Here is a 15,865-nt window from a genome sequence, read left to right on the forward strand (position 1 = left end):
CTCTCCCCACTACCCTCTCCTCATAGGTAACTGTAGTAGAGGGACAACAGGAGTACCCTGTCTGTATCTACAGGAAGCTCTGCCAGATCATCCCCCAATGCTTTGGGTCCTAACTCACGGCAGAACTGGGGTCTCCTCCAGGGCCTCACGGCATAGCCAGCATCTTGGCAGACAGCAGTCATGGCTGACATATGAGTACAAAGCATCTGCTGGAGCCCCTGGAAGCTACACATGTCCGACACACAATTATCCAAGAAGAATGAGGCCTTCATGTGGAACAGGCATGCCCTGGGGAGAGAGGTTGAGTCAAGACAGCAGGAGAGGGCAGAGCCTCTGTTCTCCACCTCAGAGAAACCCTAGTGCTGAGCAACCCCAGGCAGCCCATCCGCCTTCTTCCATACTCAAAGGTTCCTCTTGGATCAACAAGCTGGCCACATAACTTGGGCTCCGACATAGTTCTTCCCAAGGCTGCATCACAAGATGGGGGGCTCTTCTTGTTCTGACACCTGGAAGAGACCCAACCCAAGCAGTCAACAAGACTGGAAGAGCCCAAAAGAGGAAGAACAGCTGGAGTCTCCAGGTAGGGAAAGAGAAAAGGGCAATGCTAGTCATCTTCTTTTGTTCCTTTTGAGACAATCTCACTACATTAACCCAGGCTTGACTTTGACCTTCCTCTAGTCCTGGAAACCTAAAGATCACAGGCAACCCCCCACCCCAGTCCATTACTTTTGCTTCAGTTTTTACATTGCTGAGGATCAAACCCAACACCTGGTGCATGCTAGACAAGATCTCCACTAAAAAGCCACACCCCAGCCCCTCACTGGGGGATTCTAGGCAGGGGCTCTACCACTGAGCCACACCCCAGCCCCTCACTGGGGAATTCTAGGCAGGGGCTCTACCACTGAGCTATAAACCCAGCTCTTGGTATTTAGAAACTGGATCTTGTTATGTCTGTGGCTCCAGACGAATGACAGGCAGGAACAGCTAAGCCCAGTTCTGATAGATCTTAAAATGGGCAGAGGACTGAGAAAAGGAGGGCCACCCCTGGCCCCCAGTGGGGAGCCTCACTCACTCCTCGTTCTCTTCCTCTTTCAACTGCCAGCTCTTCCCCAGCTCGTCCCCATCTTGTGTCCTCGTGCCGTCCGGCTTCTGGTTATCATTGCTGCTGTCCCCGTCATAGTTCCCACAGAAACCACAGAGTTTTCTCGAGTAGGTACTGTGGGTCCAGGAGAGGGATGAGTCATGACTGGGAAGAAGGGTCTCAGTCATCAGAGACCACAGCAAGGGGGCAGTGCACTGTGTGCCCTGATGGCAAGAGGCAGGAGGAGGTTGAGAATATACACTCATAACAGATTCTGTGACAGGCCCTAGCCTGAGCCATCTCTACAGGATCTCCTCTGTTCTTTCTGCTCAACATCCCTTGCTGCCCCTACCTTCTCATGGGTTTAAGCAAGAATGTTTCTCTCTCTCTCTCTCTCTCTCTCTCTCTCTCTCTCTCTCTCTCTCTCTCTCCCTCCCTCTCTCTCGTGTGTGTGTTTATGCACAGGTATACATATATGTGTGGATCAGAGGTCAAAAATGGGTATGTTCCTCAGGTGCTGTCCACCTTATTTTTTTTAATATATACATGTGAATATGTATTTTAGTATTTTTCTTTTTTTTTGTTGTTTTTTGTTTTTTTTTTTTTTTGAGACAGGGTTTCTCCATGTAGTCCTGGCTGTCCTGGAACTCACTCTGTAGACCAGGCTGGCCTAGCACTCAGAGATCCACCTGCCTCTGCCTCCCAAATTGAAGGAGGGCATCACCACTGGCCAGCATTTGCTTTTATTTTATGCATATGTGTGTCTTGCCTGCACGTATATTTGTACACCACGCGCATTCAGTGTCCACAGAAGTCAAAAGAGGGCATCATGTCCATTGGGACTAGAATCACAGACAGTTGTGGGCTGCCATGTAGGTGCTTGGAATTGACCCTGGGTCCTCTGAACTCTCAGGCCTGGTGAGTGTGTGTTTTACATACCCTCATGTGCACTCAGAGGCCAGAGAAGGAAGTTGGATGTCTTGTTTGATCACTCTCCTCTTTATGTCTTTGAGACAGGGTCTCTCACTGAACCTGGAACTAGGCTGGCGGCCAGAAAATTCCAGGGATCCTCCTGTCTCTGCCCTGCACAGCACTGGAGTTGCAGGTGCACGCACAGCCATGTCCAGCTTTTAAGATTCAAGCTCGGGGCCTCGTGCTTGTGCATGAAGAACCCTTGCCCTCTGAACCATCTCCTCAGCCTCCTCCAGCTTGGCTTTTGAGGAAGGGTCTCTCGCCGACCCTGGAGCTCAGCAAGTCAAGGTGGATGGCTTGCAAGCCCCGAGAGTCCTTTCATCCCTGCTTCCCTGGCACTGTAATTATGAACACACCACTGCACCCAGCTGTTCTTTGTGTCTGTGTGAGTTCCAGGGTTGGAATTTACCAGATGTGCCACCTCTAGTCCCCAAGTCAACTTCTCCACAAAGCCTGACTTATCCTTGTCTGGGGAGCCACTCTTCCCTGAAGAATGGCCTCTGGCAGCCGCTCCGCTGACTGCTCTCCAGCACATTCTGAGGCATTGTGTTTGCATCCTGCTGTTATCTCACTGCCCTGACCCCACTTCCTACTGTTTCCCTTCTGTTGCTCAGGTTAGCTGCTTCCCAGCTTTGAGGACATATGTAAATGATTAACCCTGAGTGACTGGAATGGTGCAGGGTGGAGCATTCTGGGAGAGGAATGTCAGCTTCCTAACTAGGCTACCTCCCTTACCTGGGCACAGTCATAAAAAGCTGCTGGTCACCATCCCATTTTACACGCAAACCAAATGTCGTCCTCAACTCCACAAATCGCCCACTCAGACCCACATAGATGTTATTAGAAGGTATCACTGGGAGGGTGACTCTCTGGTCTCCAATCTGGCAGATAGAGGAGACAGAGAGCGTGATCCAGGGGTCGAGGAGAGAGAGCCGTAAGACTCTAACATCACCCTTCACACAGCATCCCTCCAACTTCTCTTGCCCGGGCTGGTTTGAAGCATCACCATCATTATTTTGCTGAAGCCCATCCCTACCAGGGTGTGGGGACAGGTGGGGCTGACTGTAGCCTGGCCTGGAGGAACGAGCAAAGGACAGGACTCACTAGTGTTTGTCTACCACTGGTCATGGTAATGGTAGTCTCCGGCAGGGTGATGAAGACTTTGTCCAGGGAGGATACGCCTTCTACTCCCCGTTCTTGGGTGCTTGCTGTTATTTTAAAGAATGAATCTAGATGGAGAGAGGAAGGGCCATGTTTCAAACGTTTGTTTGTTTGGTTGGTTGGTTGTTTTCAGACAGGGTCTCATTATAGTTTAGACTAGCTAAGAATGAACTTGAACTCTTGAGAGTACTGCCCTCGCCTCCCCAGTGCTGGCATCATTGTAGACATGTGGCACCATGTCCAGTTTATGTGGCGCTAGGGGTGGAACCCAGCCAGGTCTTTGTGCTCGCTAAAGAAGCACTCAGCTGACTGAGTCACGTCGCATCCCCAGCCGGTTGGTTTTCAGACGTGGTCTTGCTGTGTATCCCAAGCTGAAACTGACAACCTCCTTGCCTCAGCCTCTAGAATGCTGGGGTTAAAAGTGTCCACCACCCCATCCTCTGCTTTCTGACACCCTGTTGGTGGTGGTGCCCAACTGGGCACTGTCAGGCAGACAGAATGTTCCGTGATATGGCCCTGAGACTTAGTAAGGGGCTCAGAACCCAAACGGAAAGGAACACGGCGTAATTTTCTGCTCTCATGGTCTCCTGTCTCCCCTCTGTGGACTAGGACATCTTCAGGCAATCCCATTCATTCACGACTCCTTGTCACCCTTTTTGTGAGACAAGACCAGAGTTGGTCTCAAACTGTGTAGCTGAGATGACCTTGAACTCCTGATCCTCCTGCCTTAGCCTACCCAGTGAGGAGAGGATGGGCATGCACTCCACACTCACGAGGCTCTGGGGGTGGAAACCAGTGCTTCATGCCCACTAAGCAAGCACTCTCCCAGCTGAGCCACACCCTCAAGCAAGAGTCCCTTTACCATTAATTGTCACTCTGCCACAAGAGCAGGCAGTTGGTACTGTCAGCGGCCTTTCCCCAGGACTGTGGGCCTTGAAAGCACCGCCTCTGTGTGTGTGCATAGCCCAACCGCTGCTTACCAGAGGGCCTTGGTCCAATGCAGCCCCTTCCCCAAGCCTGACCCTTATTCTATTATCCCAACCCCTTCCCACCCCACCCCACCCCACCCCCGCTGCTCGGGCTTGAATCTCCTACCTGTGGAGTTGTCACAGGTCTGGGCCAAGATATAGGTACACGTTCCTGTGAAGCTAATGTGCCTCTCATCAAAGGTGACAAAATGAAGGTCCCCATAGACCAGGCAGGTCGCACTACCTGCCAGAGAAAGGGAATGGAGATGTAAGAAGCTATTTCCAGTGTCCAGCTTGACTGAATCCAACACACCAGCCCCTCCTATCCAGAGACAATCCCAGCTCCACGGCCCAAGGCACGTGGGGCGCACAGGCTCTCACTGACTCTGACAGGGTGTTGATTTACAAAGACACTAGGGACGACTTTCTGGGGTCAGAACAGCACATGCAAACGTGGGGATGGGCAGTGCTTACCATAGGGCTGGCATTCATATTTGCCACTCTTCAGCAGGCACACCGTGTATGTCGCACACTGGGAGATCTGACACTCCATCCGGCTACCGGGCAAGCAGCGGCACCGTTCTGTGCAATTGGGACTAAACCATTCTTCCCCAGGCTAAGGGCAACAGATGGAGTGTCACAAAGCCGCACTTCTAAGGTGTGTGTGTGTGTGTGTGTGTGTGTGTGTGTGTGTGTGTGTGCGCGCGCGCACGCGCGCGCGTGTGCGTGTGTTTCCGTGAGCCATGGCACAAGTCTGGAGATGAGAGAACAACTTTCTTGGAGAATCTGTTGTCTCTTCCCACCCTGCGGGTCCAAGGGGTGGAACTCAGGGCCTTTACCTGCTAAGCCATTCCACCAGCCCTCCTGCTGTGTTTTGTTTCTGAAACAGGCTCTCACTACATCGAACTCAGGTAACTCTCCTGCCTCAAGCGCCCTCACGTTGGCCTGCAGACACCTCTGGGGGTATCGTCCTATTGCCTTCATTGATAAAAGTGCATACCCCATTCTCTGGTTGGTCCTGGACTACACAAGAGTGGAGAAAGCCAGCTGGGTACCAGGCGTGCATGCCCTGGTCTCCCTGTGCTCTTGACTGTAGATAGAGTATGAAAGTAAAACCATCTTTCATCCCTGCTGCCTTGACTTCCTCTCAGTGATGCTCTGTTCCTTGGAGCTATGAGCTACAGGAAACCCTCACCTCCCAAGGTTTGTTTTTAGCCTGGGTATTTTATCAGAATAGTTTATGAAACCAAAACATATCTTTACCAAAAAAAATTTAATTTTTTTGTTGATTTTTTTTTTTACACCATGTCTCAAGTAACCCAGGCTAGCCTTAAATTCCATTAACCAGCTGAGGATGATCTTGAACTCATGATCCTCCTGTCTCCATCTCTCTACTGTTATGATTACAGGTGTGTGCTAGAACATCTAACTGTATATACTCTGAGGTAAGGAGTAGTAGTGCATACCTATAATCCCAACATGTGGAAGACTGAGGCAAGAGAATGGACACAAGTCTGTGGGCAGCCTGGGCTACAAAATGAGTTCCAGGACAGCCTGGAGCAGCAAATAAGACTCCACCCAGAATGGTAGCAACAAAATGGAGTAGCTTTTCCCTCCTCTTGCCGGAACTGAAACATGCCAGAAGAAGGAGAAAATCTGGATGTAGCTCAGGGACTTGTCTGACACCCTCAAAATCCTAGGTTCGATCCTTAACGCTGCACAGCTGGAACCCAGTATGTGTAAGGTGGAGGAGAAAAAGCAGATGTTGAGGAGCTGAAGGTCCGCCTGGGACATATGAGACTTGTATCTCAAAAGAAACTAAATGAGTCAGGCAGTGGTGGCACACCATTTTAATCCCAGTTCTTGGGTGGCAGAGGCAGGTGATCTCTGTGAGTTTGAGGCCAGCCTGGTCTACAGAGTGAGATCCAGAACAAGCTCCAAAGCTACAGAGAAACCCTATCTCTAAAAAGAACCAAAAATGTGATAGTTGTGTAGCTTGGCCCTCTTGTGGGACTCCTAATAGTGGGAACAGGGGTGTCTCTGACTCTTTTACTGTCTTTTGGGACCCTACTCCTCACACTGGGTCACCCTGCCCAGCCTTAATACATGAGGAGATAATCTTACTGGAACTTAGTATTCCATATGCTGTTAATACTCATGGAAGACCCTTCTTTTCCTAAATAGAAATGAATGGGTAATGGATTGTAAAATAAATAATAAATTTATTAAAATTAAAAAAATAAAATAAAAACTAAATAAATACAAATGTAAGTCTTACTGTGCATATTATATATCCATGGGAAACAGATTTAACAAGATAAACATTCCCAAGGTCATGCAGAGGATGCATGCTGCATCCATGTTCCAGCTCTGCTACCTAACTCTAGATCTGTCTATTATGCTAGTCACCAGCCATACCTAGTGACTGAGCTCTGGCAATGCAAATAGTGGTAGAGCACTATCCTAAAGCCCACCAGTAAGGGATTGGGAGTGTGCTTCAGTGGTAGATACCCTGCCTAAAATCCCCCAGTGAGGGGCTGGGGTGTGACTAAGTGGTAGAGCACCTGCCTAGAATCCCCCAGTGAGGGGCTGGGGTGTGACTCAGTGGTAGATCCCCTGCCTAGAATCCCCCAGTGAGGGGTTGGGGTGTGGTTCAGTGGTAGAGCCCCTGCCTAGAATTCCTCAGTGAGGGGCTGGGGTGTGACTCAGTGGTAAAGTGTCTGTTCAAAATCCCCTAGTGAAGAGGTGGACTGTGGGTCCTTGGCAGATCACTTCCCTAGAATGCAGACTGTCCTTGGCTCCATCCTCAGCACTGTAAAACCAAAGCCAGTGCTGAATGAATGGCTCTTCCATTTTATAACCAATCCTTCAAGCCTATACCCTGGAACTTTCTAGGCTCTTCTCACACAGAGAGAAAGCAGGGGCACGAGATCCAAGGTGTTCTGGCATCAATTCCCCTTTGGAAATCTGGGCATCCCCGGAGTCATACCTTATAATATTTGTTGCTATAGAAGCAATTGCAGGAAGAAGCATTAATACATTGATAGTTCCTAAACAAAAATCCAGGATTGCAGACACAGCCAGTTCTACAGGGGGCGTGGCAGTGGGGCTTGGGGTTCTCACAGGATGCAAGGCACGCACACAATTCCAAGTGGGCATTTGGAGGGCAACTCTCTGGAAGGAAAGCACAGCCTTCATCAGGCTTCCATTGCACAACTGCCTCCGGCCCCAGAAGCCTCCCTGTCTCTCTCCTACTCTGAACTCCAGTTCTTTTCTAAGCAAGCCTGCCTTTATCCTTCCATTAAAAATAAGAGTGAAATAGCTGGGCATGGATGGTGGTGTCTGTGGGAAGCCGAGATAGGAAGACTGCCAGGGGTTCAAGGCCAGCTCCATAGTGGATTTGAGGCCAGCCCGAGCTACATAACAGGACCTTGTCTCAAAAACAAAAAGTTCTGACCAGTGTGGCAATGAGGTCGACATCTTGAAGACATTGTGCTCACAAGTATGTTATATGGCTCCACTGATGTGAAATATTCAGGTCCAGGTCAGGTGTGGTGGTACGTGCCTGTAATTCTATTATTCTGGAGACCAAGGCAAGGAGAGCATCAATTTGCGGCTAGCCTGAGCTATGTAGGAAGACAGGAAGGCAAGAAGGGTGGGAAAGAGAATGGAGTCAGGAGAAGGAAGAAAAGAGGGAAGGGAGCTGAGGATGATTCGGTTTGTGGCTGGTGTATCTGCAGTCTGTGTATGCCTTGTACGTCAAGTACCTCCCTCCCTAATCTCCTCATTGTCTTCTACAGAGAGCTCCAGGCCATGCTCTTCCCACTTCATACCTGTAGCCAGGGCCATGCCAATCATCGAGACACCTGGAACCTGTGACGGGCTTGGACAGGGTGTTTACCTGTTGTGGGCATTTGAATGGGAGTAGATTGCTCTGCAAAGACAGTCGTCTCTTCATTGGGGACAATAGTCCCTTCAGGAGGGGTGGCAGTCTCCTCAGGAGGGACGCTGGTCTCTTCATGAGAGACAGTGGTCACTTCTGCAGTGACAGTGATTGCTTCTGTAGTGACAGTGGTCACTTCTGTGGCAGCAGTGACCACCGCTATGGAGACAGTGGTCACTTCTGGAGAGGGGGTGGTCTCCTCATGAGGGACGCTGGTCTCTTCATGAGAGGCAGTGGTCACTTCTGCAGTGACAGTGGTCGCTTCTGTAGTGACAGTGGTCACTTCTGTGGGGACAGTGGTCACTTCTGGAGAGGGGGTGGTCTCCTCATGAGGGACGCTGGTCTCTTCATGAGAGGCAGTGGTCACTTCTGCAGTGACAGTGGTCGCTTCTGTAGTGACAGTGGTCACTTCTGGAGAGGGGGTGGTCTCCTCAGGAAGGACGCTGGTCTGTTCAGGAGGGACAGTGGTCACTTCTGTAGGGATGATCTCCTCAGGAGGGACACTGTCCTCTTCAGGAGAGACAGTGCTCTCTTCTGCAGTGACAGTGGTCACTTCTAAAGTGAAAGTGACCACTTCTGTGGCAGCAGTGGCCACTGCTGTGGGAGCAATTGTCCCCTCAGGAGGGACACTGATTCTTTCTGTGGAGGCCATGGTCCCTTCAGTGGAGACAGTGGTTGTTTCTATGGGGAGGATAGGGACCATGGTTTCAGAAGAGCCAATAGGTGGACTCAGAGAACCGGAAGGAGTCTCCATGTATGGGAATGCTACAAAGAAAAACAAACCCCTGTAAATTCATTAAAATTAGACCACCTCCCTTTCACTCACCCAAATAGGAGTGGGTGGGCTCATGGGGGCACTTAGTCACCCCTATTTCTGTTCCCAATCCCCAACCTTCACTCTCTTACTCAAGAGGCAGAGTTCCCAAAGCACCTGACATGGTGCCAGGTACAGGAATCACAAAACTGAGCAGGAGATAGGTCCTGCCTTCAACACCACTAGAGAAGGAACGGTGTGGATCTGGCCACAGAAACTCATGCCAACAAAGACTCCATCATAGTGCCCCACCTGACATTGAGGCAAAAGGATCACAAGTTTGAGGCCAACTGGGCTACATTGTGATCGCCTGTCTTACAGGGAAAACAAAACAAGTTCAGCAGGAAAGAACTTTCCCAGGATTCCCCTGGTGAGGGGCTGGCACCATGGCTCAGTGGTAGGGCCCTTGCCTAGAATCCTCTAGTGCGAAGCCAGGGTATGACCTGGTAGGTCTGAGCCACTAGGTTCTAGTCCTCATACCAGGGAACAGGGAAGAAGCTGGGCCCTCGAGTTTTATCTTAGCCCGACACGGTCCATGACTGATCAAGATGTAATTCACAGCGATGACAAAGGCAGTGCTGGTCCCCTGGGTGGCCTCAAGAAGCAACTGAAGGCAATGGAGGACAAAGGAAGAAGAACAGGAAAATAAATCCCCAGAAACTCAAACACTCCACAGTGCCTCTCCTCTACCCTCCACCACACGCCCAGCCTCTTCTCTGGGCTCCTCCCCCCTTACAACCTGACTCTGAAATGTCCCATGCAGGCATGTGTTAGCATGCTTGGTCCCCATCTAGTGGCACTGTTTTGAGAGGTTGTAGGACCTTTCAGATATAGGCCACTGGGAGACAGGCCTTTGATGACTGTAGCCTGACCTTGCTTTGGGTGCTGGTCCCTGCTTTGTGATCTTTACAAGCCACTCAGCAAGCTCATGAAGAATGAGCCCAGCCAACACGCCTTTCCCGCCATGATGGGCTATACCCTCCCCCCACCCAAAAAAAAAAATCCTGAGTCAAAATAATCCTCTCCCTGCATAAGGTGCTCCTGTCGGGTGCCCAAGAGAACTAACGTATCACCTTCCTAACTCAGTTTATCGCCCACCCCCTTAGTTATGGACCCCCTTACTAAGCCCCACCCCCAGATACATACAAGGCCCACTCTCCATCTCTCACCTCCATGGGCTGCTGATGTCCCTTAAGGATGGTGACAGAGCTGTTCACCCAGCCAGTGCTCTGAGACCCAACACGTTTCCACAGAGAAATGGGAGAACTGCCCGCAGGACTCCCCAACAGAAGCTTGAGCGTGGTACCTTCTCCAAGGCCGTACATGTGGTAAGCAAACTCCACACAGACATCCCCAGGGGCACAGAAGGGTGGACTCACCAATCTGGCAGACTGTCCCTCCTCGGGTACCATGGCTGAATCGAAGTAAATATAATGTTCCCCTGGGTGAAGGAAGGGAACCAGAAAGGTGAGACTTCCCTCCACACACACTGATTTCTGCCTACAAGTCAAGTCTAGCGGCTTGCTGCAGTCGTGCCTAACTTTCTCTTTGCTGTTTTCTTTAGTTTCTAAGACAGGGTCTTGTCGTATACCTCAGGCCCGTCTAGAACTTACAATATCCCCACCTTAGCCTTCCCATCACGTGGAGGCTTCACAACTACACTCTGCTCCTTTAGGACTGACTCTTAGCTGAAGAAGACCCAAAGACATGGGAAACCCAGTCTACAGATTCTATTGGCATTACCTGCAAATGTCTTGGCTGAAAATAAGACAGTGGATTTTGAAGTCTTGGGCTCAAGGCAGAGCAAAGACTCTATTGCTGTTCTCCATCCTACCCCCAAAGCCAGGGGTAGAACCTAGGGACTTTCACACGCTAAGCAAGTGCTTTGTTGTTGAGATGCACACACACACACACACACACACACGCTCACACATACACACAAAGACACACACCAGCCCCTCTTCGGAGGACTCTAAACAACCGCTCTACAACTGAGCCATGCCCATATGGGGAAGCCTGGATTTCCTATTGGGCTGCAATGATCCCACGGTCTTGAGCATCCTCGGCATCGTCTGCTTTCTGGGTCTGAGTTCTCATACATCCACACCTGCAGGAGGTTGTTCCCTCCATCCCCCATCATCCCTAATTCCTACATCATCCTCATGACACCACCAAGTCCCTAGCTTAGATGTAGATGCAAAGATCCATAACCCCGAGGGGTTCCTCAGTCTCCTCACCTCCATATGGGAACTCTCTTGCGGGTCCTGAGATGGGGGTGGGAAAACTTTTACTCCCCCAGCTCCAGTGTCCAGCGTCTCCTACCACGTGGTTCCAGTCACAGAAAGGATGAACTCTATCTTCAAAGTTGCACTGGGGAAAGCCCTCTAACAGATTCCAAGAGGAAAATTTGAGACACAGACTGTGCCCACCCACCCCCCCCCGACACCCATTATTCCAACCCCTAACTCAACAGGGGTTTCCAAGGTCTGTTTTTACCCCCACAGGGAGAAATGCTGATGGAGTCCACAGCTATTGCTGGCTCTGGCTTCTCTCCAAACACACCTACCACTATGAACTGAAAAGAAGAGGAGAATAGGCCTGGAGTGATCCAGCCTATCAACCCTCCATGCTCCACCCCAATCCTCCAGTCCTCTTACAAAGGCTAGGATTAACCATCAACTTGACGAACTCTAAAGTCACCTTGGTAGACAAGCCTCTGGACGTGCCTATCGGGGGATTAACTTGGTTGTGTTATTGAGGTGGGGAAACCCACCCACCGTGGGCGGCGCCCTTCCCTGGCTGGGATTCTGGACTGTACTGGTGATGAGAGGAAGCTGAACAGCAGCAAGCACTCATCGCTCTCTGCTTCCTGATTGTGGGTAGGACAGGACCGGCTGTTTCAGGCTCCTGCCGCCATGAATTCCTCCCTGTGGTGGACTGTACCCTCGACCTGTCAGCCAGAATGAGCCCTTTGTCCCTTAATTTGCTTTTGTTAGGGTATTTTGTCACCTTGACAGGAGAAGACACCTCCCATCTGGCATTTCCATTAAGACCTAGCGCCTTTTCCTGACGCCAAGACCCTCAGCTCACCCAACCCTATGAGAACCTACCACACGCAAGGACTCCTAACGAGGACCTCGCCCCTCTGTACCTGTATCATTCCCTGTCCTGTATAATTGACAGACACAGACTGCCAGTTGAGTGCACGGTGTCCTGAGAAGAGAGTGTGTTTCCGGATGTTGCCTAAAATGGAGAAAACACAGAAGAGAAGGAAGTTTATGGGGACTTGGAGTGAAGGACAAGTTGCATGGGGAACTCTAGAGCAATATTCCTCCAGATGCAAGCAATCCCCTAGCCTCCCTCTCCCTCTCCTTCCTCTCTCTCTCTCTCTCCCTCTCCCTCTCCCTCCTCTCTCTCTCTCTCTCTCTCTCTCCCTCTCCCTCTCCCTCTCCCTCCCTCTCCCCTTTCACCTATCTATCATTTATCTATCAATCACCTATCATCTATCAATCACCTATCTATCATCTATCAATCATCTATCTATCTATCTATCTACCTATCTGTCTATCTATCTGTCTATCTATCTATCTATCTATCTATCTATCTATCTATCTATCTATCTATCTATCTATCTACATTTCTCCTGTATCTCCTGTTTTGTGTGTGTGTGCACAGCACATGTGTGCACTCTTGCTCCCTCTCCCCTGTTTTGTGTGTGTGCATACATACTCAAGTATGCATTCTTGCTTTTGCTACTGCTTTGTGTATGCATATGTGTACACGCGCGCACAAATGCACGTGCATGCCCGTAAGTGTATGTGTGGGCAGGTTTATATGCAAATGTGCATACACATGTCTTTACTTGTGTATGGAAACCACAAGTCAAATTGAGGCATCATTCCTCAGGAGCTATCGGTTTTGTTTTTTTGAATGAGTGTCTCAGACCTGGGGCTTATTAGTCACCCTACAGTAGGTGACCATGGAGCCCCCAAGGATCCTGTTTCTGCCTACCCAGTGCTGGGTTTGTAAGCAAGTGTTACTATGTTTAGCTTTCTTCATGGGTGTTGGGCATGGGAGTCAGGTCCTCAGACTTGTGTGACAAGCACTTTAATATGTGAACTGCCTGACTGGTTTGCTTCTGTTTATTTGACAGTCTCTTGTAGAATAGGTTGGCTTCAAACACACTCTGTAGCAAAGGCCTTGGTTTTCTAGTCTTCTGTCCATCCATCTCAAGTGCTATGGTTATAGATATGGCCCACCACGACTGGCAGAGCTTTTACTTTCTAGAATCCAGAGCCCTTCTCATTTCTAAAACATGGAACAGTCTCACAGTACATTGAATTTTCCTAGATCCTGAAGAGATATTCCTCCTTATTTCCCCATCAATCCAACCCTCCCAGACGCGCCCTGGTCAACCATCTCCTCTAACCTAAAAATGAAGCATAGGCAAAAAGGCCTTCGCCAGCTGACAGGCCGCGCATTATGTATTGGAAAGACAGGGTCAGGCAGCCACTGGAATGGCTCAGGGGACTCAGAAGTACAGCTTTCTGTCCTGGTCTTGCATTCGTAGGGTCCAGGAGCATGTAGTAGCCACCTGCAAACGAGAAAGTCAGTGAAGTGAAACGGTTGGGATGGAGAGGAGGCGGTAAGCAAGGCGAAGGCGTAGGGACTTGGGGAAGAAAGGGACTTGGCCATGGGGAACTCCAACTGCCGCCTTAGAACGTGGCAGTGGTGAGGGGCTTACACCCAGTCACGACTGGCAGAGTGCTTGGACTGTGTAAAGACCTGGTGTCGCTATAGTAACTGCAAACTGCAAACATCATCGCAAAAACAGCCAGACAATCTTGTCTCTTTAGTGCTGACTCTTCAGGGCTCTCAATCTTAGCCAGACAGCCAATCAGTCTGAGCTTCACTTAGTGACGCAACTAGTAACCAAGGGGAGAGGGAGTAGGGTGTGCCGTGGAGGTTCGTACACGCATGCGTACTCGTGTCCAACGCCCATTGGCTCCCTGAGAACCTTGGGCTGAGGGAGGCCAAGAAACCAAGAAAAAGAGCAGGTGTCAGGAAAACAGAAGAGGAGGGTAGTGATAAAAAGCAAAGGAGAAAGCAAGGAAGAGGAGTAGAAAGTAAGGAAGAAACGGCCAGGCTTGCTGAAGCCTGGAGTTTCAACCGGCGCTTTAGGAGCCGAGGCCGGAGATTGGAACTCAAAGCAAAGATTAAAAACCCAAGCGACCACCACTAACACGACTGATTTGGGACGTAATGTTAAAGGCTAAAGGGTCCAGAGAGGAGATGACCAGGGGGTTTACCAGGGGTTTCAAATGAAAGGGAAGAGGAGGTTGAGGAATTTTCTAGAAGGTAAACCTCCCAGAACTATGTGGCGATGAAGAGGAGGGCCTCGTGTGAGAGCACAAAGGAAGGAGAGGATAGCGGAAACCGGAAGAGGATCTCCCAGGCAGGAGGACAGGAAGGGGGGAGGGCAGAAGGGATCACCATGGAATAAATGGGAAGAAACATTTTGGCTTAAAAGACTGCAAGTCTTCCTCAGAGCCCTCATCAGATCTTGCTGTTCCAGACAGCAGCTTCTCAGCAGGAAATCCACATGGCAGAGTGTGCTGACCAGGCTCGGCTGGCCTGAACTCACAATCTTCCTGCCTTGGCCTCCCAAGTGCTTGAGTTATGGGTATATATCACCATGCCTCCCCCTCTCCTTCCCTCCCTCCCCTTTTTGTTTTGTTTTGTTTGTCCTGGAACTAGTTCTTGTAGACCAGGTCTTGTAGACCCCGAACTCACAGAGATCCCCCTGCCTCTGTCTCCCAAGTGCTGGAATTAAAGGCGCCACCACCGCCCAGCTCCCTCCCTTTCTTTCTTTTCCCTCCTCCCCTACTTCTCTCTTCTTTCCGTAGCACTGAGAATGGAACCCATGGTCTTGTGCATGCTAGGCAAGTACATTACCCCTGACCTACATCCCTAGCCCTTATTTTTTGTCTAGCATAGGCTGTACTTGAACTTGCTGTGTAGACTAGGCAGTTCTTGAACCTCACCTCCTATTGCCTCAGCCTCCTGAGTGCCGGGGTTACAGGCACATACCTTCATACCTGGCTCCTTGCTGGTTTTACACACTGATTCTCAAGTTTCTGGGACACTGTACAAGGTAGCTACTCAGTAAATGCCAGATGAATAACTGGATGAATGAAGAACAGAAGATGCCAAGAAAGGAGGTAAGGAGCTGGCTGTGCAGAGGCTGCTCAGCAGCCTTCGTGGCAGTGGGGGGGAGGGGAGCTGGAAAGTACTTGAAATCATGCTTCTTTTAAAAAACGATTTGTTTAAATGATTTACTTATTTTTATGTGCATTCTTGTTTTGCCTGCATGCATGTCTGTGTGGGGGTGCCAGATCCCCTGGAATTGGAGTTACAGATAGTTGTGACCTGCCGTGTGGGTGCTGGGAATTGAGCCCAGGTCTTCTGGAAGAGTAATCAGTGTTCTTAACCGCTGAGCCGTCTCTCCAGCCCAAAATCATGCTTCTTGTCATGATCTCCGAGCTGAAAGAAGCTTGAGGATGCTGGGCTTCACCTAGCCTGACCTAGGAGTGCTACTGTAGGAGATGTAGAGGTCACAGGAGCCCAGACAGTCAAGGGATATGCTCAATACTCACTGCCAGGGCTAGAGAAGTCGTCGTCAGGTCCCACACCCAGTATCCCCGATGATCCCTTCTTCTGAGTCCACTTGGCACCGGTGGCAGTTGGGATCCAGCTCCAGCCACAGAGATTGTTTAAAGCATCAAAGTTGCACATCTGGGACATGCATACTGAGAGAGGGAAAAGAAGAGAAGGGGCTGGGGTGTGGCTCAATGGCAGAGCATCTGCCTAGAATCCCCCAGTGAGGGGCTGGGGTGTGGCTCAATGGCAGAGCATCTGCCTAGAAT

General features: G+C 50.2%; 1 protein-coding gene across 1 annotated transcript in view; it reads right to left on the bottom strand.

Annotated features, from left to right (window-relative positions):
- Positions 1-15,865, bottom strand: part of Zan (zonadhesin) — an 86,392-nt gene that overhangs the window by 65,640 nt on the left and 4,887 nt on the right. The window contains 16 exon segments of the mRNA XM_005371467.1: positions 119-288; positions 402-539; positions 1,073-1,216; positions 2,789-2,934; positions 3,158-3,282; positions 4,310-4,426; positions 4,657-4,798; positions 7,172-7,356; positions 8,084-8,806; positions 9,420-9,546; positions 10,109-10,380; positions 11,177-11,323; positions 11,436-11,514; positions 12,091-12,182; positions 13,369-13,533; positions 15,596-15,748. Coding sequence (XP_005371524.1) covers positions 119-288; positions 402-539; positions 1,073-1,216; positions 2,789-2,934; positions 3,158-3,282; positions 4,310-4,426; positions 4,657-4,798; positions 7,172-7,356; positions 8,084-8,806; positions 9,420-9,546; positions 10,109-10,380; positions 11,177-11,323; positions 11,436-11,514; positions 12,091-12,182; positions 13,369-13,533; positions 15,596-15,748 — 2,925 coding nt within the window.

This window comes from Microtus ochrogaster, unplaced genomic scaffold (genome assembly GCF_000317375.1).
Source record: "Microtus ochrogaster isolate Prairie Vole_2 unplaced genomic scaffold, MicOch1.0 UNK109, whole genome shotgun sequence".
NCBI lineage: Eukaryota > Metazoa > Chordata > Mammalia > Rodentia > Cricetidae > Microtus > Microtus ochrogaster.